Here is a 22,673-nt window from a genome sequence, read left to right as displayed (position 1 = left end):
CAAAAACTACCCCGTGTGTCTTGCACATACCTGCTGGTGGGAGATGTTGGCATGGGGAAGAAGGTACCTAGGCAAACCTATGGGCATGGGGGTCGGCAGAGCTCTGGATGGCAGCTTCCACCCTATGGAAACAGAGGGAGCAAGTCTGGCTCCAGGGGCCAGGCACAGCCACAGAGCTATCACCAAGCTTAAATGCCTGGTTTTGAATTAGGGTTCATTCATCACCCACCCCCAGCTCATTCCTGGCTAAAAGAAATGGCTGTGAGATCCAGTAGTGCCAAGGCCTTATGAGTGATGAACCTATCTATGGGCAACCAGTTTACATAGGGACCCCTCACCCGGTGCAGCTCAGAACCCTCCTAGCCCAGTGGGGATGGGAAAGCCTCAGAGAAGGCTGGACAGTTGATGGATAAGTTGATGTGGGTCGATGGATGGATGTGGATGAGGACAGATTCACAGAGGATGTGTAAGGGGTGGCTGTGTAGGGGAAAGGGGCATGAAGGCTTAGCAGGCTGTATACAGAGAGGGACTGAGGGCTGTGGATTGATGCAGCGAGTCATTGGTGGCAGGACAGAGGTGGGTATATCTGGATAGAGGGGAGGACGTAGAGGTGCGCATAGGAGAATTGGTGGAGTGGAAGGGTATGTCTACACTGCATTCCTCTTTTGAGAGAGGAATGCAAATGCAGCTGAGTGAAATTGCAAATGAAGCGTGAATTTGAATTTCCCATGCTTCATTTGCATAATCGTGTCTGGGTGCTATTTAGAAATACCCTATTTCGAGAAAAGAAACGCTGATCTGAGGAAGTGGGTCTGGCCCACGAAAGCTCATCATCTAATAAAACGTCTTGTTAGTCTTTAAAGTGCTACATAGTCCTGTATTTTGTTTCAGCTACACCAGACTAACACGGCTACATTTCTATCACTGTGTAGACACAGTTATTTCAAAAGAAAAGCCTTCTTTTGAAATAACCCTTACTCCTTATAAAATGAGGTTTAAGGGTTATTTCGAAAGAAGGGTTTTCTTTCGAAATAACCACATCTACACAGTGTTTTTTTTTCAAAATAGGGTATTTCAAAATAGCGCCCAGATGCGATTATTCAGATGAAGCAGGGGAAATTCAAATCTGTTTCATTTGCAATTTCGCTCAGCTGCATTTGCATTCCTCTCTTGAAAGAGGACTGCAATGTAGACATACCCAAAGGGACCTTGAGGGGTTGTCTAATCCGGTCCTCTGTACTTACAGCATGACTAAATAATAACTAGGCCATCCCTGACAGGTGTTTCTCTAACCTGCTCTTAAATATCTTTAGTGATGGAGATTCTGCAATCTCACTAGGCATTTTATTCCAGCACATAACCACCCTGACAGGAAGTTTTTTGTAATGTCCAACCTAAACCTCCCTTGCTGCAATTTAAGCCCATTGCTTCTTGTTCTATTCTCAGATGTTAAAGAGAACATTTTTTTCCTCCCTCTTCCTTGTAACAACCTTTTACACACTTGAAAACTTTTCAGTCGTCTCTTCTCCAGACCATATTTTCCAACTTCCCCCATAAGTCACGTTTTCTAGAACTTCCATTGTTTTTATTGCTCTTCTCTGGACATTCTCCAATTTGTCCCCATCTTTCCTGAAACCCAGCACCCAGAACTGGACACGGTGCTCCAGCTGAGACCAGACAGGTACAGCCTCTGTCTCCAAGTTCTCCTTGCTGTCCACCTGGAAAGTTGGCCAGCCAGTCAGAGCTGGCTGAATGGGCAACTGTGGGCCAGGAGGGGGGCAGAGGGCACATGTGTTGGAGGACAATTACACATAGGCTTCTGTGGGATGAAGTTTTAATTTATTGCATCTACAAAGAACCCAGGTGTCTGGTTCTCCCGGTCGTCCCCCACACACACTCCCTTCCCAGCCCCCCCATTCTCTGACCCCTCTCACTTCAACGTCTTTCCCATAGCCTGGTTTCTAATTTCAAGCTCCCTGCTACCAGCCCAGTTCTGATCCACCTCCCAAGCCACCCTGCCTCTTCCCACACATCCAGCTGGCCCCCTCACTTCACCTACTCCCACCCCCAGAAGAGGTGCTTCCAAGTTGGGGAGGGGAAAGGATGGTTGGAGAAATGGGGGAGGGAAGCAGGGGGGCCAGAGTCAGGACTCCTGGGTTCTCTCCCCAGTTCTGGTGGGTTACAGCAGGGGGGTTGGGTGTCAGGACTCCTGGGTTCTTTCTCTCAGTCCCGCAGGGTCTGAGCCAGTGCCTCACGGATCTCTGCTGCTGCACCCTCGTCTCCCTCCCCAACCTCAAAGAGCACTTCCTCCTCCTCCTCCTCTTCATCCACCATCCATCGGGGCTGGAAGACATCACCATGCATCTCGCAGACATTGTGGAGGGTAGAGCAGGCAGCGATGAGGGTAGGCAGGAAGGAGACGTCTGTATCGTTTCGCTTCTGCAGGCAGCGCCAGCGGCCCCGGAGGCGGCCAAACGCCACCCCCACCACGGTGCGGGCAGCAGCAGCGTACTCATTGAAGCGCCTCTGGGCTGGCGTCAGTTCCCTGGCACGATAAGGTCTCATCAGCCACGGCAGAAGTGGGTAGGATGGGCCGCCCAGAAGGTAGACAGGCACCTGCACGCCACCCACATCCCGGGTCTCCCCAGGGAACAACTCCCCACGCTGGGCACGCTGGTAGAGCTCGGAGGCCCTCAGCACCTGCGCATCACTCTGCCTGCCGGGACAGCCAACACTTAGGTCCCAGAAGCAGCCACGTGCGTCGACAGCAGCCTGCAGCACCACAGAGTGCCAGCCCCGGCAGTTGAAGTACCCAGCGGCGTTCTCATTGGGGGCCCGAATGGGCACGTGGAGGCGGCCCAGCACGCCGGCCAGCTGGGGAGGGGCAGGAAAGCCAGCAGCCTCAGGCCCAGCAGGGGCGGTCACATAGGCAGGGGTGAGGATAGCCACCACGGCCTCACAGACGTCTCTCAGGATCTTGCATACGGTGGAGCGGGAGACACCGAACTGCTGCTCCACGGCCCGGTACTCGGTGCAGGCACCCAGGCGCCACAGGGTCATGGCCAGGCGCACCTCGGCGGGGATGGCCCGGCGCATGTTGGTGTCGCGGCGCCGGATGGCAGCACCCAGCCGCCCACACAGGTAGTCGAAGGTGGCGGGGCCCAGGCGGAAGTTCTCCGCCCACTCGCCCGGCCCGAAGGCCTTGGCCCGCACTGTCTCCCAGAAGGCCGAGCTGCGGGCTTTGCTCCACAGACGCCGCTCCCGTGGCGGTGGGGCAGGGGCGGGGCGGGGCCCGGATACCGGGGTCCCCACCTGCCACAGCAGGGCGAAGCGATGGCCCCAGCGGGCCCGGGCCCGGCGGCGCCGGGAAGCCCGGAGCAGGCGGGCAGCCTCGCGCCGGCGACGCCCCCGTTGCAGCCGCAGGGCCTGGAGCAAGCACAGGGCCACGGCCCCCCGGCTCAGGATGGCCAGGGGGCAAGATGGCGGCGAGGCGGCAGCCATCTTGGTCTTGGCAAGGCTTTGGCTCAGAATCAGCCTGGAATGTTGGGGGGGGGGCAGGCGCACAAGGGCGCATGCGCCGGAGGGGGGGGAAACTAAGAGGGGCACAGAAGGCGCAGGCGCCGCAAGGAAGGCGAGAGAACCGGGAAGAGGGCAGGGAGCACATGCGCGCTGAGCGCAGGGCACAGGGAGCATGCGCGCAAGAGAGAGCGCTGCACATGGGACAGGGCTCATGCTCACAAAAGAGATGGTAACGAGGCGCACATGCGCAGGAGTGTGAAGGAGCCAGTGCGTCTGCGCAGTGGGACAGGGCCTCCATGGTGACATGGAGGCGGAAGTGCTGGACCGCCGCCATTTCCCAAGATGGCGGCGGAGGCGCTGCTGAGGGGGCTGCTGGTCCCGCACCTGCTCCCCGAGCGCTGCTACGATGAGCTGCTGCTGCGCTTCAACCTGCTGCACGGTGAGCCCGGGCGCTATGGCAACCTTTCAGTGCCTGCTGCCGGTAGCGCGGAAGAATGAAGCGCGAGGCACTCGGTCGCCATGATGGGGTAGGGCGGAAGTTACTGGGCGCGACCGGAAACACTCATTGCAGGCGCCATGGTGGTGTAGGGCGCTAGATAGTAACCGCAGACCGGAAGTGCTGTGTTTGGCGTTTTTCTGTTCCAGCGGCGCGGGGCGGAAGTGCTCCGCAGACGGGGGACCGTGGGCGATTGTCACTTTTAACTCATTCCTCGCGGGGGGCACGTCACGACCCTCACTGGTCTGCCACTCTGGGGCCCCGAGGAATGGAAAACCTGTCTTATGAAAGGAGACTCAGGGAGCTTGGCTTGTTTACTTTAACCAAAAGAAGGCTGAGGGGGGACATGATTGCACTTTTTAAATATATTAGAGGGATAAATACCAGGGAGGGACAGGAATTATTTAAGCTTAATACCAATGTGGACACAAGAACAAATGGATATAAGCTGGCTAGTAGGAAGTTTAGACTTGAGATTAGACGAAGGTTTCTAACCATTAGAGGAGTGAGGTTCTGGAACGTTCTTCCAAAGGAAGTAGTGGGGGCAAAAGATCTATCTGGCTTCAAGATTAAACTAGATGGGTTGATGAAGGGGATGGTTTGATGAGATAACATGATCTTGGTAACTCATTGACCATTATCAGTGGGAAATAGGTCAATGGAGGAAGGTTAGGAGTTACTATACAGAACTTTCTGGGTGTCTGGCTGATGAGTCTTGCCCACATGCTCAGGGTTTAGCTGATCGCCATATTTGGGGTTGAGAAGGAATTTTCCTCCAGGGTAGATTGGCAGAGGTCCTGGAGGTTTTTCACCTTCCTCTGTAGCATGGGGCACAGATCACAGCTGGAGGATTCTCTGCATCTTGGGGTCTTCAAAGTATTTGAAGGCTTCAATATCTGAGATATAGGTGAGAGGATTATTCTAGGAGGGGTGGGTGAGATTTTGTGGCCTGCACTATGCAGGGGGTCGGACTAGATGATCATAATGGTCCCTTCAGACCTTAAAGTCTATGAATTGGAGTAATATGCAAATGAGGCTAAGCATGGAATATTGCTGAGCCTCATTTGCATACCTAATGAGCCACCATTTTTTTCAGCCGAGACTCTTGCGCAAGAAAGAGCATCTACACTGCCCCTTCTTGTACAAGAGGGTTTTTTGCATACTCATTAGGTATGCAAATGAGGCTCGGCGATATTCCATGCTTAGCCTCATTGGCATATTGCGCAAGAAGCCGCAAGTGTAGACATAGCCCTAGTTGCTGTGGGATGGGGAATGGGTATTGCTTGTGACCTGACCTGGACTCCATGTTTGACCCCAGGTTGCCCCACCTGGGGAGAAAGAGATCATGGGGGAGGATGCCCTTGCGTATAAGGCAGGTGCTAAGCACAGAGGCTTGGGGGCTGGGGATGGGCATGCTGCTGCCCTACTGTGTACTGAACTCTCTTCTCTTCTTCTGCTCCATTTCCTTTGTGGGCAGTTCCCTGTCTGAAGATCCTGATCAGCAAATGTCTAGGAATCGCCATCGTTGCAGGGTCACTTATGGGTATGGATCTGCCCCCTTGACCTCTTCTCAGCACCTGGGGGGATGGGAATGGGGCACAGGTCCTGTCCCCTCTCTAGGAGGTGCCGGTACCAACACAGCCCCAGGGCTAGAGACTGGCTGGCTTGGGGTTATGAGGCTGCCCTCGGCTCTGATGTGTATTTTGTCTCCCTGCAGTGAAGCTGCCTCAGGTGTTTAAGATCCTGAAGGCGAAGAGTGCTGAGGGGCTTAGTTTTAACTCTATCCTACTGGAGCTACTGGCCATCACGGGCACCATGGTGTACAGCGTGGCCAACAGCTTCCCCTTCAGGTGAGGCTGCGCCTGCCCCTCCTTGCCACCAGAGGGAGACCCAACCCTGTGACACCACTACTAGCCACAGAGCAGCTCCCGCACCTGGTGGGTCTGAACTAGGGATGCTAACTAACATGTATTTGTGTAAATGTACAACCACTGTTTAAATGGTTACACGTTTATACGTGAGGGGAGGTGGGAGCCATTGCTTGTGGGGAGCTGGCTTTTAAGCCAGAGTTCCTGCTCCCACCTGTGCCACCCTGCTGCCTCTGAAAAAGAGACAGTATGGGGAGCAGGCAACTCCACGGGAGCTGATACACATGGGGAGCTGGCTTGAAAGCTGTTTTGCATGTGTTACACCTCCTGACTGTCCTCTCCCCCCACACACGAAAGGGTGGCGGGGCAGGTGGCTTGGCAGGAGCTGATATGTGTGGGGAGCTGGCTTGAAAGCTGGCTTCCCATGTGTACTGTCTCCTGTCTACCTCCACCTCCCCTCTGTGTTGCTGCCTTTCTATCAGAGGCAGCAGTGCGGGGGGCAGGCATCTCCACGGGAGATGGCACACTTAAAAGTTGGTTCCCCGTGGGTACCTGCTCCTGTCTCTGATACAGAGGTAGCCTGGGAGGGGGCTGCATGTAGTCACTAGGGTTAACCAATAAGCCTGGGATTATTAGTTAATCATGTAATGACTACACACTAACATTTCTAGTCTGAACTGAAGTGGGGTCAGCACTGGAGGAGAGAGCTCACATTGGTGGAGTCCAGTGCGTCAGAGCAATGGGAGCTGGGTGCCAGAACTCCTGGGTCATCTCCTCAGCTCTGGGAAGGGAGTGGGGCTGGCAGTTTAGAGCAGGGGGCTGCAAACTGGGGCTCCTGGGTCCTCTCCTTGGCTCTTGGAGGGGAACAGGACTGGCTGGCTGAAGAAACAATGGGTCATTGGGGGGAACTTGATCTCATGTTCTCTTTCCCCAGTGCTTGGGGAGAGGCTCTCTTCCTTATGCTTCAAACAGTCGCCATTGGCTTCCTGGCCCAGCATTTCGGGGGTCGCACAGCACAAGGTAAGTGGGGTGCCAGTGGGGCTTGCAGAAGGGGAGGAGCTGTAGATGGATCTGTACATGGGGGGGATTTAACTTTCTCCCATTCTCCCCCCCCACCAGGTATCTCTTTCCTAGTGCTGTATTTTGCTCTGCTCGCTCTGTTGCTGTCCCCCCTTGTGCCCCAGGCCGTGGTCACTCTGCTGCAAGCCACCAACATGCCCGCTATCATCATCAGCCGAGTAAGTGCCAGTTCTTCCTCAGAACCTCCTGGAGCAACAATGGGCCCTGTCCCCTTTAGAGGTGCCAGGGACTGCCTGGCTCAGGGTGGGCAGAGAATGGTCCATGGGGCCTGTCCCCTGTAGGGGGTGCTGGCTCCCATTCCCATTGAATCCTGCATACAGAGGATGGCTTGGCTTAGGGTGCACTGGTGGGATGCTATGTTTGTTTTTGTGGGGCTGCCTCCATACAGAGGGACTCACTCCCCAGAGCATGGGGGGCCATGGATAGAATGATGGGGGCTCATGATGCAGTGGAGGCAGAGTTCTGTCTAAGCTGCTGATCAGCAGTGGGATGTCTTTCTTCTCTTCCCCTCCCCCCAGGTGCTCCAGGCAGCCACCAACTACCACAATGGACACACGGGGCAGCTGTCAGCCATCACCATCTTCCTGCTCTTTGCTGGCTCGCTGGCCCGGATTTTCACTTCCGTGCAGGTAGTGCCATCCCCCCTTTTTGGAGGGAGGTATGAGCGTTGGGTCAAAGGGCACCATGGGGGTTCTTTCTCACAATCCCTGTGAGCATGGCCCTATCATGTTCCTAGTCGGATGGCATTCAGTGTGTCTGGGGCTTGTTCAGTCTCCCTGGTGGGTGGGGTGTGATGTGACATGTGCATGAACTGAGACCAGAATTGGCATTCTCAGAGAGGACAAGCCCCATGTCCCATTTCCTGCCCCCTGAGCCAGCCAGCAAGTCACTGCCCTTCTTTGTAATCTTACCTCTGTCTGTCTGTCCTGCTAGGAGACAGGAGATCCCCTGATGGCTGTCACCTATGTGGTCTCGTCTGTCTGCAATGGGGTTATCGCAGGCCAGCTGCTGTACTACTGGGACATGTCGGCCGGCGTGGAGGCCAGGAAGAAGCAGGCATAGGAGGGCGGGGACCCCAGAGGGGTTTGGGAGCTGACAACTGTAGCTTGCTAACAAGCAGGCAGTCAGCAGGGCTGGCTCTGCCCCACTATAATCTGAGTCCTATCGAGGGGGGAGCAGAGCTGCCTGCCTTCTGGCTCATCAGCACTCTCTAGAAGGACCCCTCTCAGCCAGCCTGATCTGTTCCCCTCCCCCCACTTTCCCTTTCTTGGCTTTGTCAAGGGTCTGTGCTCCTTTTACCAGCTGGGCTCTGGCAGGGAGGAGCTAGGCCTGTAAGTGCCCCCCCCCTTAATTAAATGCTGAGTTTTCATGAGCGCTTAGCCATTGTGCCTGCCCCATCAGGGAAGGAAGGAATCTGTGGGACTCGTTGCAGGGCCAGGGCGCAGAAGGAAGGTTGACTGGGGTAGGGGGAGCAGCAATCAAGAAGGCAGACAGGGACACCCCCAACAACTAATGAGTTTGTTGCTAATCATTCCAATTAGTCACCACTGTTCCACCCCCATGCTCCTGGCCCTGGGATAAACTGGCACCAGATGGGGCAGGGCAAAGCCAAACCAGGCATGGAGCCCTGTCTGCCTAGAGTCCCTGCTGATGCTGGGAGCCAGCACTCCTGGGTCTCTCCCTGGGTGGGGGCAGGCTCAGCCCTGGGATCCCTCTGCAGGTGCCCCCACAGCAAGTTTCTGTGGCTGATTCATCCCTTCCTGTCAGAACATGTGGATTCTGAGCCCTGCCCTGGTTACTGTGGTAACTGGGAGTGGGAACAGGCAGAAACTCATGTTGCAGCTGGGACCAAACATTCTATTACCAGGGCAATGGCCCCATCACCTTTCTCTACTGCTCCCATTCCCTGGCACATGTGGGGTTAATTTGTTAGCTGCGACCTTCCCTGACCTCTGGGAACTGCGGGTCCAAAGTGAGAGCCAGGGGCTGGGAGGGGCTGCAAGAAGGAGTGAAGGCCTCTGGCAGAGCAGAACCTGGAGCTGTGTCACTTAAAGGTGATGGGCTGGGAGTGGTTGTTTGTGTCTCCAGGCCCAGGGCAGTTACAGGGTGGGGTTTGGCTTGCTGATGCCATGGCAGCTGCTTTGAAGAGGCCCCAGGTGCAGGTGGGGTCACAGTATTTCCCCTCCCTACTGCCTGGAGCCAGGGAGAACCCAGGCATCCTGGCTTCCAGCCTCTGCTGCTCTAATCCCTCAGCCCTTCAAACCCAAAGCCAGGAGAGAACTCAGCGGTTCTGGCTCCCAGCCCTGCCCCCATTTTCCCCATACAACACCATGGTCCTGTTGCTTTAACCCTTCCTTACTCTCAGTATGGGCACCCCTAGGCCAGGGGTCACTAACCAGTAGATCAGAGCCTCTGACAGGGGATCCTGACTAGTTTGGCAGGAAGCTATCAAGCGCTGGCACTTCAGGTGCTGTCTGCCCACTGTCATGCTGCTCCTGCCCTCTGCCTTGGCGCTGCCCCCTGCTTGCTGTGCAGGATGTGGAAGGGAGATGGGGGGGAGCTGATGTCAGAGTGTCTGTCCTATCCCCACTCCTGTACCCTATCTCCACACAGATGCTATGTCTACACTTGTGGCTTCTTGCACAATTAATATGCAAATAAGGCTAAGTGTAGAATATTGCTGAGCCTCATTTGCATACCTAATGAGCCACCATTTTTTTCAGAAGAGGCTCTTGCTCAAGGAGTGTCTACGCTGCCCCCTCTTGAGCAATGCCATTCTTCCTGAAAAGTAATAGGTGTAACGGCGCTGCGCAAGAGGGGTCTTCTTGTACAAGGGGCAGTGTAGACCCTCCTTGTGCAAGAGCTTCTTCTGAAAAAAAGGCTCTTTAGGTATGCAAATGAGGCTCAGCAATATTCAGTCCTGTTTTTTGTTTCAGCTGCACCAGACTAACATGGCTACATTTCTACCACTATTCTACACTGTGTGTCTGTCACTCACAAACACACTGTCCTTCCCTCATCTCCTGCCCCAACACATACATATGGATGGGGGGGGGGGAGGGAAGAGAGTTGTTCTTGGTTTTTGACTGGTCTGTGCATTTCATCATTTTAATTTCTCTTACACTTAAATTTAATTGAGTGGTGAGTTCTAAAATGCCAAACCTTACTGGGCAGGAGTAATTATTGCTGTGGTAATTGCTGCTCCTAGACACAACTGGCATGTCCCTGTAGCCCCTCAAAGACAGAGCAGGGGGTCTCCACATGCTGTCCTTGCCTGCAGCTCCCTTTGAGCAACAATAGGAAACTATGGCTGGTAGATAAGGGGCACCACATGGTGCCATAGAACCGTTGCTGTACATGCTAGCTGCTTTCAGGAGTGGTGCAAGGCCAGGCAAGAGGAGGCCTGCCTTAACCCCACTCCTTCACCACCCAGAAGCCATCTCAGTTAAACCAGGCCCAGAGCCTGCTTCCTGAACTTTCCCCTGCACCCAAACTCCTTGCCAGAGCTTGTACCCTGAACCCTCTCCTGGCCCAAGCCCAGAGCCCCTCCCACACTCCAAACCCTTTGGCCCAAGACAAACCATGTACCGCAACCCCCTACCTCAGCTTGGTGCAAGTGAATGAGGATGGGGGGGATAAAGGGGGTGGAGTGAGCAGGGGGAGGGCCTTGAAGGGGCAGGAAGGAAATGGGACATGGGTATTTGGGTTTGTGGTAGATCTTACATTGCACTGAAATTGAAGAGTGATCTTGTGATTAAAAAGGCTGGAAACCACTGCCCTAGCTCTTTTCTGGGCTGCTCCAGGGAAGAATTATCAAGGGGTTGTGGGAGGGGGCTGGAGGTCAGGAGTAAGGAGCACTGATAGAGCTTGGGGAGCAGGGCTGTGGAACCCCAGGTGGACTAGCAGGTATGAAGCAAGAGGCATTGCCTGCAATGATCCTGCAAATGTGGGGGGCAGAGAGGGTCTGTTACTGCCCCTTATCCAATGTCTCAGTTGCCCTTTGCTCCCTCCTTCTCCCTCCCCCAGTAATGCTCTGGGGCTAGACCCACCTCCAGAAGCCTGGTTTATTGTCTTTACAAAACAGGTTGACAAGTGGCATTAAGATATACAGCCAGCCAGTACCTTCTCAGGGGGCTCCTCCTGCTGTGCCTCCAAAAACACCTAATTTTTCATCTCCTCCCCAAGTTCTCCAGCCCCCAACTGGGTGAAGTAGAACAGAAGCAGCCGTGAAAGGGGGCGGGGGGGTAAGGGGGAGGGAATGGATTAGAAGCCAGCCTGGAAAGATTAACAGTTGGGGTTGCTCTAAAGTATTGGGAGGGGGGTTTCCACCTTCTTCTCCCCCCATTACTCCAGCTGCCAGCCCATGTGCTGCACCCACAGCTCCTCCTGAGTGGTTTCCTTGATGTTTTTCTTTCTGTATAAAAGCCTCCCTCAGTCCTGCCCTGCAGCAGGGCTAGAGGGGCGTCAGCCCAGGAGCCTCGTAGGGTGGCTGCGGGAAGCTCTCGCCCATGTCGCAGGCCTGCAGGCCATAGGCAGCCATCATGTCACGGAAGTCAGCTGGCAGCACCCCCTCTGGGTGGGGTTGGGGGTCTTGCTTGTAGGGCATCGGGGCCAGGGGCCCGTAGGACAGGCTACTGCAGGGGGATGACAAAAGCAGAGAAGGGTTAAATGACTGGGGAGAACACAGCTCCTCTTGAGTTTTTCCCTGAATGTCTGGGACCTTGCTCTTTTCCACCCAAACACTTAATCCTCCCCCTTGCTCCTAGCATTGGGGAGAGAACTCAGGAATCTTGGTTCCCAGCCCCCCACAGCCACTAGCCCCACTGCTTTCTATGCTCCCCCAGCTTCTCCCCAGTCAGAGAGTTCAGTGGCCTGGCCCAGACTTCTGGGTTCATCCTGCCCCAAAGGCACCCGACTGCATCCCCTGCTTTCCTCATTACTGCTCAGCTTTTCACTGCTGAGACTAATGAGCAACTAATGACAGGGTTTCTAGTATGGGAGGGGGATGTTTCCTCACTCTGGGAGGAGAGTGGGGTCCAGTGGTTAGAGCAGTGGGGCTTGGAGCCAGCACTTATGGGTTTGCTCCCCAATGCTGGGAGATCTCATGGGGAGAGGCAGGGGAGAGGATGCCAGCCCTGCCCCTGCAGCTGCAGGAAGAGGCTCCCCTCCGCAGGGCTGGGTGAGCCAGGGCTGCATTCCTCAGGCGGCCTGTTAATCCGGTTCTGGGCATGTGAGCGGCTCCCCCACAGCCTGCCCCAGCCTGCCCTGCCCTCCCCTCCCTCCCTCCCGGGGCCAGGGATGGAACCCAGGTGTCCTGGCACCCAGCCTCCAAGATGCCTGCTCTGAGCATTCCCCTTCCCTCCCCCTACCCCCGACCAGAGATCCCCTGCTGCTTCATGTAGGAACCACTTCATAGTGGAACCTAGTGGTTAGAGCAGGGAATGCTGGGAGCCAGGATGCCTGGGTTCTATTACTTGTATCTGTTTCCTCTCCCCACAGCACTAGATCCTACAGCCAGACCCACCCACCCTGGGTACAGGGAGTGGAGCCAAGCCATGGATTGGACATAGCCTGGCTGGGTCATGACCCCTTTGTTCAGGGCATAGTGAATCCTTGCCCACTGCAGGACAGGCACCACCTGGTGCCCTACCCCACTCCTGGCCAGGACCCAAAGTCCTAGGGCAGGGAAGGTAACATCCTGTCATACTAGGGAGTCAGGACTCCTGGGATCAATCCTAGCAGGGGCTAGAGGCAGCTGGGAGTCAGGACACCTGGGTTCACCACTGGGAAGCCTTCACTTCACGGTATCCCCTGGGGATCACAACAGCTGGCAGGGCCCATGGGTGCTATGGGCAGCTTACCTCCCCCCTCCCTCCGCTGACTCATCCCACAATCACCTTAACAGTTAGATGCAAATTCTGGGGCAGGAGCTGAGTCCTGACCAGCACCTGGAATATGTATTCTATTCTAGGGGCCTAGCCTGCACCTGGCACTGACATGCAGCCACCTCTGGGTAAGGGCAACTGCTTGTGGAGAGACTCCACCTCGTGCTGAGGTGCGGCCATCTGTGGAGCAGGTTACACACAGACCCCCCTCAGCTGGCCTAATTTCATCCCTTCTGGACCAGGGGAAAGGGAACAAACCAGCAAAAGGATTTAGGGTTTGTGCCTAGCTCCCTGCCAGACCCTACCTCTAGTCCAGGGGCACTGACTGAGGGACACACAGGGAGGAAGAGAAAAGAACAGAAAGCACAGAAATGGAGTTCAAACAAATGGCAAAGCAATGCCCTTGGGGCAGCAGCAGCACGGGACCCACCTGTACCCTCCAGCGGCGTTCCCGTAGGCCTGGCTAGCCGGGTACTGCGGATAACGGGGCGGTTGGTAGGCTAGTGGCTCACTGTAGCCCCAGGGTCTGGAGGCAGGCAGCTGTGGGGGCGGACGGCCTGTGGGCAGTTCCTTGGTGGGTGCCCGGCCCTTGCGCCGGGGCCGGTACTTGTAGTCAGGATAGTCCTTCATATGGCGGGCCCGGAGACGCTTGGCCTCCTCGATGAAGGGGCGTTTCTCAGCCTCGCCCAGCCGGCGCCAGGCCGCCCCCAGGCGCTTGGAGATCTCGGAGTTGTGCATCTTGGGGTGCTCCTGTGCCAGGCGCCGCCGCTGCCCGCTGGACCACACCATGAAGGCATTCATGGGCCGCTTCACCTTGTCCAAGGGCTCGCCCACCGGCGCCCCTGCCATGCCCACCCCCTCAGCCATACCCGGCCCCCTCACTGCCGGGTCTGAGCCCTTGCCTGCATGTGGGGACAGGGAAATAGCCCTGCATTGCCACGCCCACCCACTGGCCCTGCCCCTGCTGGGTGGAACTCCCCACACGTCTGCTCCTTCAGGCAGACAAGGAAGTATCTGCCTCTTGCTCCACCCAGCCAGGCTAGCCCTGCCTACACCTACCTGACTCTCAGCCCTCCCCACTCCCCTCCCAGCACCAGGGAGAAAACCCAGGATTCCTTACTTGCCATTTATGCCCACCAGCAGAAGGGAGAGAACTAGGCCCTCCCGCATGCTCTCTCTGGGGGTGAAGCTGGGCTTGTAAGGGGAATGTAGCACCCCGCTGGCCAGAGACCTGGATCTGGGCTGGACAAAAAGTGAGTCCAGCCTCCTCCCCCTCAAGTCTTGGGGAGCACAAGCTGGGATGATAAACCGCATTGTCCCCTCTGCTGAATAAGTCCCTGGGGCCAGCCCTGCCTGCCAGGGGAGAGCGCCTCTGCTGAGTCGTCCCCCCAAGGACCCTCTAGCACTGCAGGTACATGGAAAAGCAGGGCAGCTCTGCTCCTGCCCTCCAGCTGTGGGGAATGCAGGTGTCCCAGGTACTGTCATAGAATGGGAGATACCCAAGGGGCAGGGTCTGGGTAATACAAGGACATGCCAAACTTGGTGTGTCCTACCCCCTGCAAGGGACAGGTCTTGGAGGCCAACACTGCAGCCATCTCTGGGGTGGGTCCCAACTGATGCCCAGCCCTACCTGTACTTCAGGCTAGGACAACTGGGTTGTAGGTGCCAGTCACTAGCTTTTAATCCTGTTCTCCCCCCCCCCCCCAAACCAGCAAGAGAACCCAGGAGTCCCAGATCCCAACCCCTGCAGCCTCCCAGCTCCAAACCTGGTCTGACCACCTCACAGCATTTACACTAACTGCTCCCTCCCAGTGGTTTGGGACTGGGAGCCCCCTTGCTCTGCCTAGTATGCCTCTTCCCCCAGGGGCCAGTCCTAGTAATTACACCTTCTCCTGTTGGTCACAAACCTGCAGTCTGTCCCCCTCACCCTGCACTGGGAGGGCAGAAGTCAAAAATTCTGCCCCCAAGCATGGCTAGGCATTTGGATCCCTCAACTCCTGGGGTAGGATAAAGGGAGAGCCAGGCAGGGAAAGGCCACCAACAGGAACCCACTTGGTTTCCCAGCAAGCTGAAGTGTAGCCAGAAAACTGGCTGCCCCTTGCCATGGTTAATGAGCGAAGGAGACTGAACTGGGGGCAGGGGGGCCTTCCCACCCCGTGGCAACACAGCACCTGGAAAGTGAAACTATATGCACCGCAGGCTGCTCCAGCGGCCTTCTGACCCAGGACCACAATCCTGCAGCAATCGCCTCAACCTCCTTTAGGTTAAAAGCCACGGAGCACCTCACAGCTTCAGCTTTCTCCCCTCCAGCCCAGAATCATTCCTTTGGCTCTGATTTTCCCAGTCAATACTTCAGTGCCCAGCAGGCGATTTAGGAGAGGAATGCAGAATGGCCATAGTGCCTACCTGAAACTGCAGTTTTCCATCTCTGCTGTATGATGGAAAAACAGCAGCAGTGAGTAAAGGGTGCAGAGCAGACTTGGGTGCTTTTCGTCGGCTTTATTTAAGATCTGTGCATCTCAGGAAGAAAAGCAATGGGGGGGGGGTTCTTCCCCCCTCCGACACGTTTCCAGGGAGGGGAAGAGAAAGTAGCTTGCTGACCAGTTTGGTTCTTTATTCTCTTTTAAATACTGTACAGTGAAAAATAAATAAAGTCTCAACCGTCACAGCTCGATTTCTCCCGCCTGCCCCGGCAAAGCGACTGGTTCAGGGCTGGCTCTATGCTCTCCCCCTTCCCCCCCTCCCCCCAATGCCATTTCTGTTCAACCTCCACAACATACGAAAGAAAAGAAAATACCTGCTGTTTTTGTATTGCCTGGAAACAAAAACCCATCCCTGTGCTCCCCGCCCATCGCGCCTTCCGATTTTTGGGAGGTGGAGGGGGTAAGCAATTTACTCTGACTCATCCTTTGCAAAGTCTCTGCCCAGCAGACCCAACTGAACTAGACGGAAGGAAAAAAGGAAGGGAAGAAAGAGCCAGACCCGTGCTCTGCGTGAGGACGCGCTATCAGAAGGCACAAAAAAATCCTCTCTCCGGTTTAAACACGCAGCTGGTTTGCGTTTCGTGTTTTTAAAGGAGTCGTCAAAAACGGACACACATTAATTACAGGTATATATTTTTACTGTCGAGACCCCTTGCCCGGAGGGGCATGTGATCCTCGCCCACTCCCCGGACAGCAGGGGAAGAATACGGTTTGGTTTTCACTGCCCTGTCTCGATCGGTTTGAGCCTAACGAAGATTATACTCAGAACAGCTTTCCTATCTTTGGCAAGCTTCCAACAAGCACTAGAGTAATTAATTATTTTCTTTTAATAATGGTTCATTAACGAGAGATCAGTGGGTTTTTGTTTAACGATGACGCAAGCAGGGCTGAGAGCTCGAGGGTTGACTAGGGTCGGTTAGGTAAGAGGGAGCAGTCGCATCTCTCTTGGCTTGGAGCTTATGAGAGCCCGTTCACCATGGCGGATGGTTCCTCGCCATTCTCCGATGGGCCGTTGGCAACCTTGGTGACTGGCTCTACCTGCAGGGGGAGGGAGAAGGGGTCAGCCCACTAGCTCCAGCCTCAGCCTCGCAGCCCTTTCCCCAGTCCCGCAGGCTCCGCATCCTACCTTTTGTCTGGGTGTGTCATCTTCGGTGGATTTTTCCCGGGATTCATTCTGTGGGGCCCGCTGTCGGCTCTGGGACTCGGCCCGGGAGATGTAATCCGCAACTGTCACTGGGGAGGAGGGAGCATGCCCTGGGTTACTAACAGCTGCTGGGCCGGGTAGCTGCTGCCCCCACTCCCATACACACACAGCTGGGACAGAATGTCAACTAGGGGAGCGGCCAATTCACAATGCCCACCTCACGGTCACCAACAAAGGATCCAGGAGTCCCCCGGGGCAGAGGTCTGAAGTAGGGATGTTAAGGACAAGTCAACTAGTTGCTTCTCCCCCTTGCTGTCTATCAGAGGCAGCAAGTGAGGGGAGGGGAAAGAGGCAGCGCCACACGGAGCCCAGGGTCAGCTGCTCGGTGTGGTGCTGCCACTTGAAACACCACTGTGGCATTTCAAAGGGGCAGTGACTAATCAAATAGTTCCGTGTTTTTAAAGGAGTCGTTAAAAACGGACACACATTAATTATAGGTATATATTTTTACTGTCGAGGCCCCCTATCTAGCGATTAATCAAATAGTTGATGCAAAGCCGTTCGATTAGTCAATTACACAATACTGAGCATCCTTAGTCCGCAGGGTTACACCAGCTTCCGAATGCCTGAATTTTGGCCGCTGGGATGAACTGGAGAAGCCCCAAGGCTACTCTGACATGCGTCAATTCCCAAGAGCCTGCTGGGAGATCCAGCCACACTCACTGTGCTTCATAAGTGGGACCCTGCTGGCCTCTTCATGCACAGGGAGGGTTCCCAGGACTGTTCCTGCCCCCCTTCACACCCACACAGCAGCAGACACACAAAAGCCTGGTGTGTGTCCTGCTGCACCTCTTGCCCAGTACTGCCTTAGCCCTGTACCTGGCTGCCGGTCCCGGCTGATGGAGCCCTCCATGCGGTTCCCACGGTTACGTCGGCGACGGCTTCGATTGCGTCTCTGAGGCTTTGATTCATCCTCTGCGAAAGCAGGGGGGAGAACTGAGGGTGAACGCAGGTGTTCCCCAACCCCTTCCTCTCCAGAGACATTCCTCCCAGAGCCAGAGAGAGAATGCAGGTGTCCCGGTTCCCAGGCCCACCTGCTCTAACCCACCAGCCCCCACTCCTGGGGCGAGAACCCAGATATTCCAGCACCCTGCCCCCCACCACTCACCCACGCCATTCTCATTGACAGATGTGTTGTCTGACTCAGCAGCCCCATCCATCATGGTTGCATCCTCATCGGTGCGGCGCCGGCGGGAGCGGCGCCGGCGGTTGTTGATAGGCTGTGACTCACTGGCATCAGTGTCAGCTGTCTGGTCGGTCTCCGTGTTGTCCAGCAGGCTGTAGGGGTTGCTGTCTGGATCCTTGAGCACTAAGGGAGAGGCAAATAACCCTGCCTAGCCTCACCAAGAACAAAGAACCCAGGAGTCCTAGATTACAGCCTCTTCCCCCACCAGACTCAACTTTGCTCTGAGTCGCGTTTATATGGTGGCGAGGAGATACAGGGCACAGCAGCTGTTTAACAGCAACACAGCACAACAGATTAGGCCAGGGAACAAAAGAAAGAGCTGAAGGGGAGTGACCCAAGCTGGTATATGGCTCAGACTCTGGGGTTCAAGAGTCTCCTACCCCAACTGCCCCTGGGTACACTCAGGAGTTAACAGGGCTCTAGTCACCTGAGCTAATGGAGGAATTGTTGTACTTGCTGCCCCCTCCTCCTCGGGGTGCTGGGGTAGGACCCCGTCCTCGTCCCATGCCCGGGCGCCTCCGGCTATCCTCAGGGCGCGGGTCTCGCTCACAGTCGTCTCTCTTCTCCGATTCAGTCTCTGAGGCGTTGGACACATCTGAGTTGGTACCTGGGAGGACAGAGCAGTGGGGCCCCTGAGCCACCATTGGGAGTGCCACTCCAACAGGCTGATCTGCACTGGGGGCTCCCCAAAGCTGTAGCGAGCAGCAGGGAGGACACACACTACCCAGGGAAACACTTTTTGTCTCCTCTCTGTAGGAAATGTTTTACAGCCTTGCTGAAATGCAGCCACCTCCGGGGGCCAGCCCATTGACCAACCCATCCCCAAGGTGAAGCAGAGATTTTGGCCAAGGCACCTTGGGCTATAAAATCTTGAGTGTTGGGCCCATCCATCAAACTCCAACCCACCCTGGGAGCCACTCCACAGCCCCTCGGTTACCGTAGCCAGAGTTGGGTCCCCGGCGCCCACGGCCTCGCCCGCCATAGCTACCCCCATACGTCCGCGTGCCATGGAGGGAGGAGGAGGTGCTGTCGTCAGTGGCATAGCCACCTCGCTCCTTGTCAGCTCGACTGGAGAGGGGCCGGAAGCCCATGCCAATCTGCCGCAACTGCTCATCGATTTGCAGACGTTCCAGGCGCAGCTGCTCCACCTCCTGGGGACAGAAATGAGAGTGCATAAGAGGATAGCACCTAGTTATATGGCCAGGCCACTTCCAGGATGGAGGGGAACCAATCCACTGTAGTTCCCAGGCAGGGGAAACCCATTAGTGACTGCACTAGAATGTAAGGGTACCAATTAGCAACAGCACCCATGCAGCCTCAGGGCAGGTTCCTGGGAGGGGCCCAAAATGCAAGCTCGGAACAGGAAGGGGAACAAAAGCCAGTCACAAGTACGCAGCCCTGGGATGAGAAAGGGAGAACCAATAAGCAAATGCACCCATACAGTCTCTGTGCAGAAACCTAAGAACTGGCACAGGCAGTGGGAGGACAGGGGGGGAAAGGGACCCGATTAACAATCGTGCACATGCAACACCCATACTGACTTCACTTGCAACGCGAGTCCCCGAGATGGGGAATCCCTGGCTGTTTCTCAGAGTCACTCCCCATTTGATTTAGATGGTCCCAATCCCTAAAGTATTCGCTAACAATCCTGCTGAACGATTGAGCTGCTGCATAGACCCTCCTTCTAGATTCAGGCCACTTTTGCACTTAAGATTTCGCCCGCGCTCAGGACGTTTCTCCATAACTGTTCAGGGATAGGGAAGGTGGAGTGTTACCTGGAGGTAGGAAAGGTGATATTCGAGTAGGGCCTGGGCGTTGCTGATATTTTCCCGAGTGCCGACAAAGATGAAAGGAACCATTCCCTGGGAGAGAAGAGATTCAATCAAGTCTTGGCCACCCCCCAGCGGCTCCTCCTGCCACACACTGATCTGCGTCCACCTACCTCCTCTCGGGCATTCTTCTTGTCATTGTCCCCTTCCACCCGCACCCGGACGACTCCGGACTTGTCCACAATTTCTTGGATCACTTTGCCATTCTTCCCAATCACTTTGCCTGTTGAAGCGGGGTTAGCAGAGAGGTGACACCCACCAAAACCCTGGCTCTGCTGTTCCCCCGCTTTCAGCTGAGACCCCCCCCACTCCTCTATCACTCAGGTCACTTGTGTTCAATCCTACGACTGATGGAAATGAATTTAAGAGGAGACGCCAATACAAGACGAAGGTGGGGACAAATGGTCCCAACAAAACACTGTAACACCCTGTTATCCTCTGTTGAATGAACCTTTTCACCCGAGTACTTTCCTTCCACCCTGGCAGAGATTTTTTTCCATGAAGTGAGCTTAATTCCATGGGGAAGGGCACCAGGTCACACCTCTGCACCCCTAAAGACACCACAACAGACAGCTGCTCACTTCCAGATAGGGTTCCCCACCCCAGAACTTATCATCTTAAGTTTCCTTTGGTAGCCCTACTTCAGAAAGCTAGCAGCCTTCTAGCGAGAGAAATGCACAATGGACCCCTCAGAGACAGGCATCTCCCACTCCCCAGTGGGGATGTCCCATCACACAGACATTTGCCCCTGGGGGATGTCCCAGGAACACTGGGCCCCTGTAGGGGTCACTACCAAGCATGGTAACAGCCATGACATTTACCAACAAGGTTTCTTGGGACTTGAACAGAGTCTTCTGAGAATTCTAGGTAGCTCCGGGCCTGCTTGCATGCCTCAGGAGTCTGCAGGTAGGAGACAAAGGACTTGGTTACCTGGTCAAGTAATCGTCCTGACTACCTCCAAAACAGAGAGAGAGAACCCAGGAGTGCTAGTTTCCAGCCCGCCTCCCCCCCCCCCCAGTTTAATCCACCAGTCCCCCTTTCCCTCACCAAGAGAGCCAGGAGCCCTGCCCTCACCTCCCCGTAGATGCGGAAGGTGCACGTCTCCTCATCTAACTCTATGGCAGTGACTCCAGGCACCTTCCTGGCCTGCTGGATGTTGGCACCATGGGTGCCAATGGCCAGCCCCATGAGGTCTTCGCGGACAGTGAACTCCTCCTGGAACGCCGAGGCCAGCTGCTTACTCGTCTGGGGAGAAAGAGTGCACCACAACAGGGAGTCAAAGTGGTGGCCAGGGTGAGGGAGGAAACTGCAACAGGCCAAGAAATGCCAGTTCCCACTAGCTGAGGGTGGGCACTGTGCAAGAGTGCTCCAAGGCCGAGAGAAGAGGACAGTATTGTTGCACGCTGGCTGACGGAGATATCCTCCACATGGTCCCTCAGAGCCACTCAAGTGGGAGGCATCTACTCTGCTGGAGCCATGCCCCTGGCTCCTGAGACCCCTCCATGGAGTCCAACTCTGTTCCTCCCAAGTGGCTCAGCACTAAGGTAGCTGAGCTTAGGAAGGGGTAAGCCCTAGGAGGTCTGTGTGCAGCTCTGTATTCCCCTCCCCCAGTCCCTGGAGGGTCTGGAAACCCGCCACACCTGTTTTGGTGAGGCACCAGCTTCACCACATGAGCAACGGTTTGTCTGGTCTGCCACCTAGGTGTGAGGAGAAAGCAAGCGGCTCGGCTCGCCTTGGGTTAGGGCCATCACCCATGCCTAGGCGCCTGGATGGTGCGGTTCCACCTCACCTCCAAGTGCTTGTTGGCTTCCTCATTCCGAGACATCAGCATGAGCTTGGTGCGGATGCTGCGGAGGTGCATGTCACCCAGCAGTGATGCCCGCTTTATCGTGGATTCATTTGTAGACTATGGGAGGAGAAAATCATCAGTGGTCAGCAGAACTAGAGCAGCTGCTGGCCACAAGAGGTGGCCAGCCCTATGACACCACCCCATCCTCCAAACCATCCATCCATCCCCACCCCAGCTGATCTGCCATGAACCTGCCACCCCTATGGTCCTCCATTACGCTGGCTGTGCGCTCCTGGCTCACCAGGATGAAGAGTTCGCTGTTGGCGACATTGAGAAAGATGCTGTTTGCTCCCACCGCCTTTTTGAATTCCTTATGCACATTTTCATTGGAGCACCTGAGTAGAGAAGCGACAGGTTAGCAGAGCAGAGAGCAGCTCAGCAGCATACCAGCACAGCTATGGGAAATGTAAGTGCACCATGGGGAAGGTATCCTGGGGAACTCCCAGGCCTAGACAATCCTTGCCAGGTGTTTGTCCGACCAGATCTTAAAAACCTCCAAAGCTGAGAATTCATCACCTTGAAAACCTGTCCCCTCTTAATAGGTCAGGTGGGGTTTTTCAATTTCAATTAACTAGATCCTCTCCAGAGGAAGCAGCCACAGAACAAGGATAGAAGAGGTGGGTGGGTGGACGGACATTAAGACTAGGGATATTAGAGCACATCTGATTAATCAGTAAGCTGATGCTCATCAGTTAATGGTATGGGTTACACTCAGCTGGCTCCCAGGGAGGTGGCTTTGCCACAGCAGGGTAATAAAGCTTCCTCCATAGGAGCTAGGTAGGCAGTAAAATCTTCTCCCCAGGAGCTGGGCAGGTGGCCCTGCTCTCAGGGAGGCTTCACTGTAAGCTCTGCAGTATAAAGCTTAGAGCCCACAGCATGTGCAACCATGGAACTGCTAACATTTTTTAGCAGATACAGTTACTGTATTAAACAATTTTTAACATCTCTAAGACCCAGCAGTGCCCCAGAAGGTAACCTACACAGCTGCATATTCCTTTTCGTGGAACACAAGTCCTGCTGGTAAGCTCACTGGGTGACCAACAACCCATATGGCCAATCTGCTGTCTTTCCCCAGAAATGCCTCACCCCATCACAGCTGATCATGCCCTAGGAAATCTAGGGGACATTTAGAGTAACTGAATCAGGCTAGCACACCTAGAAAAGCCGGGGTCGTCTGGGCAGCAGTGGGCACATAACCTGGGCACTGGGCTGCTTTGTATTCAGACAGCTACTCACTTGTCCACCTGCATAGGGAAGAACACTTCCAGTTGCAG

At 55.3% G+C, this 22,673-nt stretch overlaps 3 protein-coding genes across 3 annotated transcripts in view; 1 reads left to right on the top strand and 2 right to left on the bottom strand.

Annotated features, from left to right (window-relative positions):
- Window positions 1–3,734: 3,734 nt before the first annotated feature.
- MPDU1 (mannose-P-dolichol utilization defect 1) lies at window positions 3,735–10,736 on the top strand. The gene is made up of 7 exons (XM_006112097.4): window positions 3,735–3,958; window positions 5,493–5,558; window positions 5,733–5,865; window positions 6,818–6,903; window positions 7,003–7,121; window positions 7,482–7,592; window positions 7,897–10,736. The coding sequence occupies exons 1-7, from the start codon at window positions 3,862–3,864 to the stop codon at window positions 8,023–8,025; spliced, it is 741 nt and encodes a 246-aa protein (XP_006112159.1). The 5' UTR covers window positions 3,735–3,861; the 3' UTR covers window positions 8,026–10,736.
- A 418-nt stretch (window positions 10,737–11,154) lies between these two features.
- Window positions 11,155–14,548, bottom strand: SOX15 (SRY-box transcription factor 15). The gene is made up of 2 exons (XM_014576967.3): window positions 13,279–14,548; window positions 11,155–11,597 (listed from the first exon to the last, which is right to left on the bottom strand). Exons 1-2 carry the CDS (start codon window positions 13,713–13,715, stop codon window positions 11,417–11,419), a joined length of 618 nt encoding a protein of 205 aa, XP_014432453.2. The 5' UTR covers window positions 13,716–14,548; the 3' UTR covers window positions 11,155–11,416.
- A 784-nt stretch (window positions 14,549–15,332) lies between these two features.
- Window positions 15,333–22,673, bottom strand: part of FXR2 (FMR1 autosomal homolog 2) — a 51,349-nt gene continuing 44,008 nt past the window's right edge. The window contains exons 7-18 of the mRNA XM_075907930.1: window positions 21,641–21,734; window positions 21,340–21,456; window positions 20,625–20,795; window positions 20,372–20,450; window positions 19,664–19,773; window positions 19,497–19,583; window positions 18,659–18,872; window positions 18,149–18,328; window positions 17,644–17,844; window positions 17,355–17,450; window positions 16,458–16,564; window positions 15,333–16,369 (exon numbers count right to left, since the gene is read on the bottom strand). Of these exons, the coding sequence (XP_075764045.1) occupies window positions 16,289–16,369; window positions 16,458–16,564; window positions 17,355–17,450; window positions 17,644–17,844; window positions 18,149–18,328; window positions 18,659–18,872; window positions 19,497–19,583; window positions 19,664–19,773; window positions 20,372–20,450; window positions 20,625–20,795; window positions 21,340–21,456; window positions 21,641–21,734 (1,537 nt within the window). The 3' untranslated portion in view covers window positions 15,333–16,288. The remainder of the gene's footprint in view (window positions 16,370–16,457; window positions 16,565–17,354; window positions 17,451–17,643; window positions 17,845–18,148; window positions 18,329–18,658; window positions 18,873–19,496; window positions 19,584–19,663; window positions 19,774–20,371; window positions 20,451–20,624; window positions 20,796–21,339; window positions 21,457–21,640; window positions 21,735–22,673) is intronic.

The sequence above is a fragment of the Pelodiscus sinensis genome, chromosome 24 (genome assembly GCF_049634645.1).
Source record: "Pelodiscus sinensis isolate JC-2024 chromosome 24, ASM4963464v1, whole genome shotgun sequence".
Classification (NCBI taxonomy): Eukaryota; Metazoa; Chordata; order Testudines; family Trionychidae; genus Pelodiscus; species Pelodiscus sinensis.
Note: the sequence above shows the minus strand (reverse complement) of the source record. Positions and strands in the feature narration are given on the sequence as shown.

Excerpts from the sequence above, each read along its gene's own strand:
- SOX15 (XM_014576967.3), bottom strand. The coding sequence starts at position 13,715 with ATGGCTGAGGGGGTGGGCATGGCAGGGGCGCCGGTGGGCGAGCCCTTG. Across the intron at positions 11,598-13,278 it reads AACGCCGCTGGAGGGTACAG|TAGCCTGTCCTACGGGCCCC; the intron begins GTGGGTCCCGTG and ends ATCCCCCTGCAG.
- MPDU1 (XM_006112097.4), top strand. The coding sequence starts at position 3,862 with ATGGCGGCGGAGGCGCTGCTGAGGGGGCTGCTGGTCCCGCACCTGCTC. Across the intron at positions 5,866-6,817 it reads GCCAACAGCTTCCCCTTCAG|TGCTTGGGGAGAGGCTCTCT; the intron begins GTGAGGCTGCGC and ends CTCTTTCCCCAG. Across the intron at positions 6,904-7,002 it reads CGGGGGTCGCACAGCACAAG|GTATCTCTTTCCTAGTGCTG; the intron begins GTAAGTGGGGTG and ends CCCCCCCACCAG.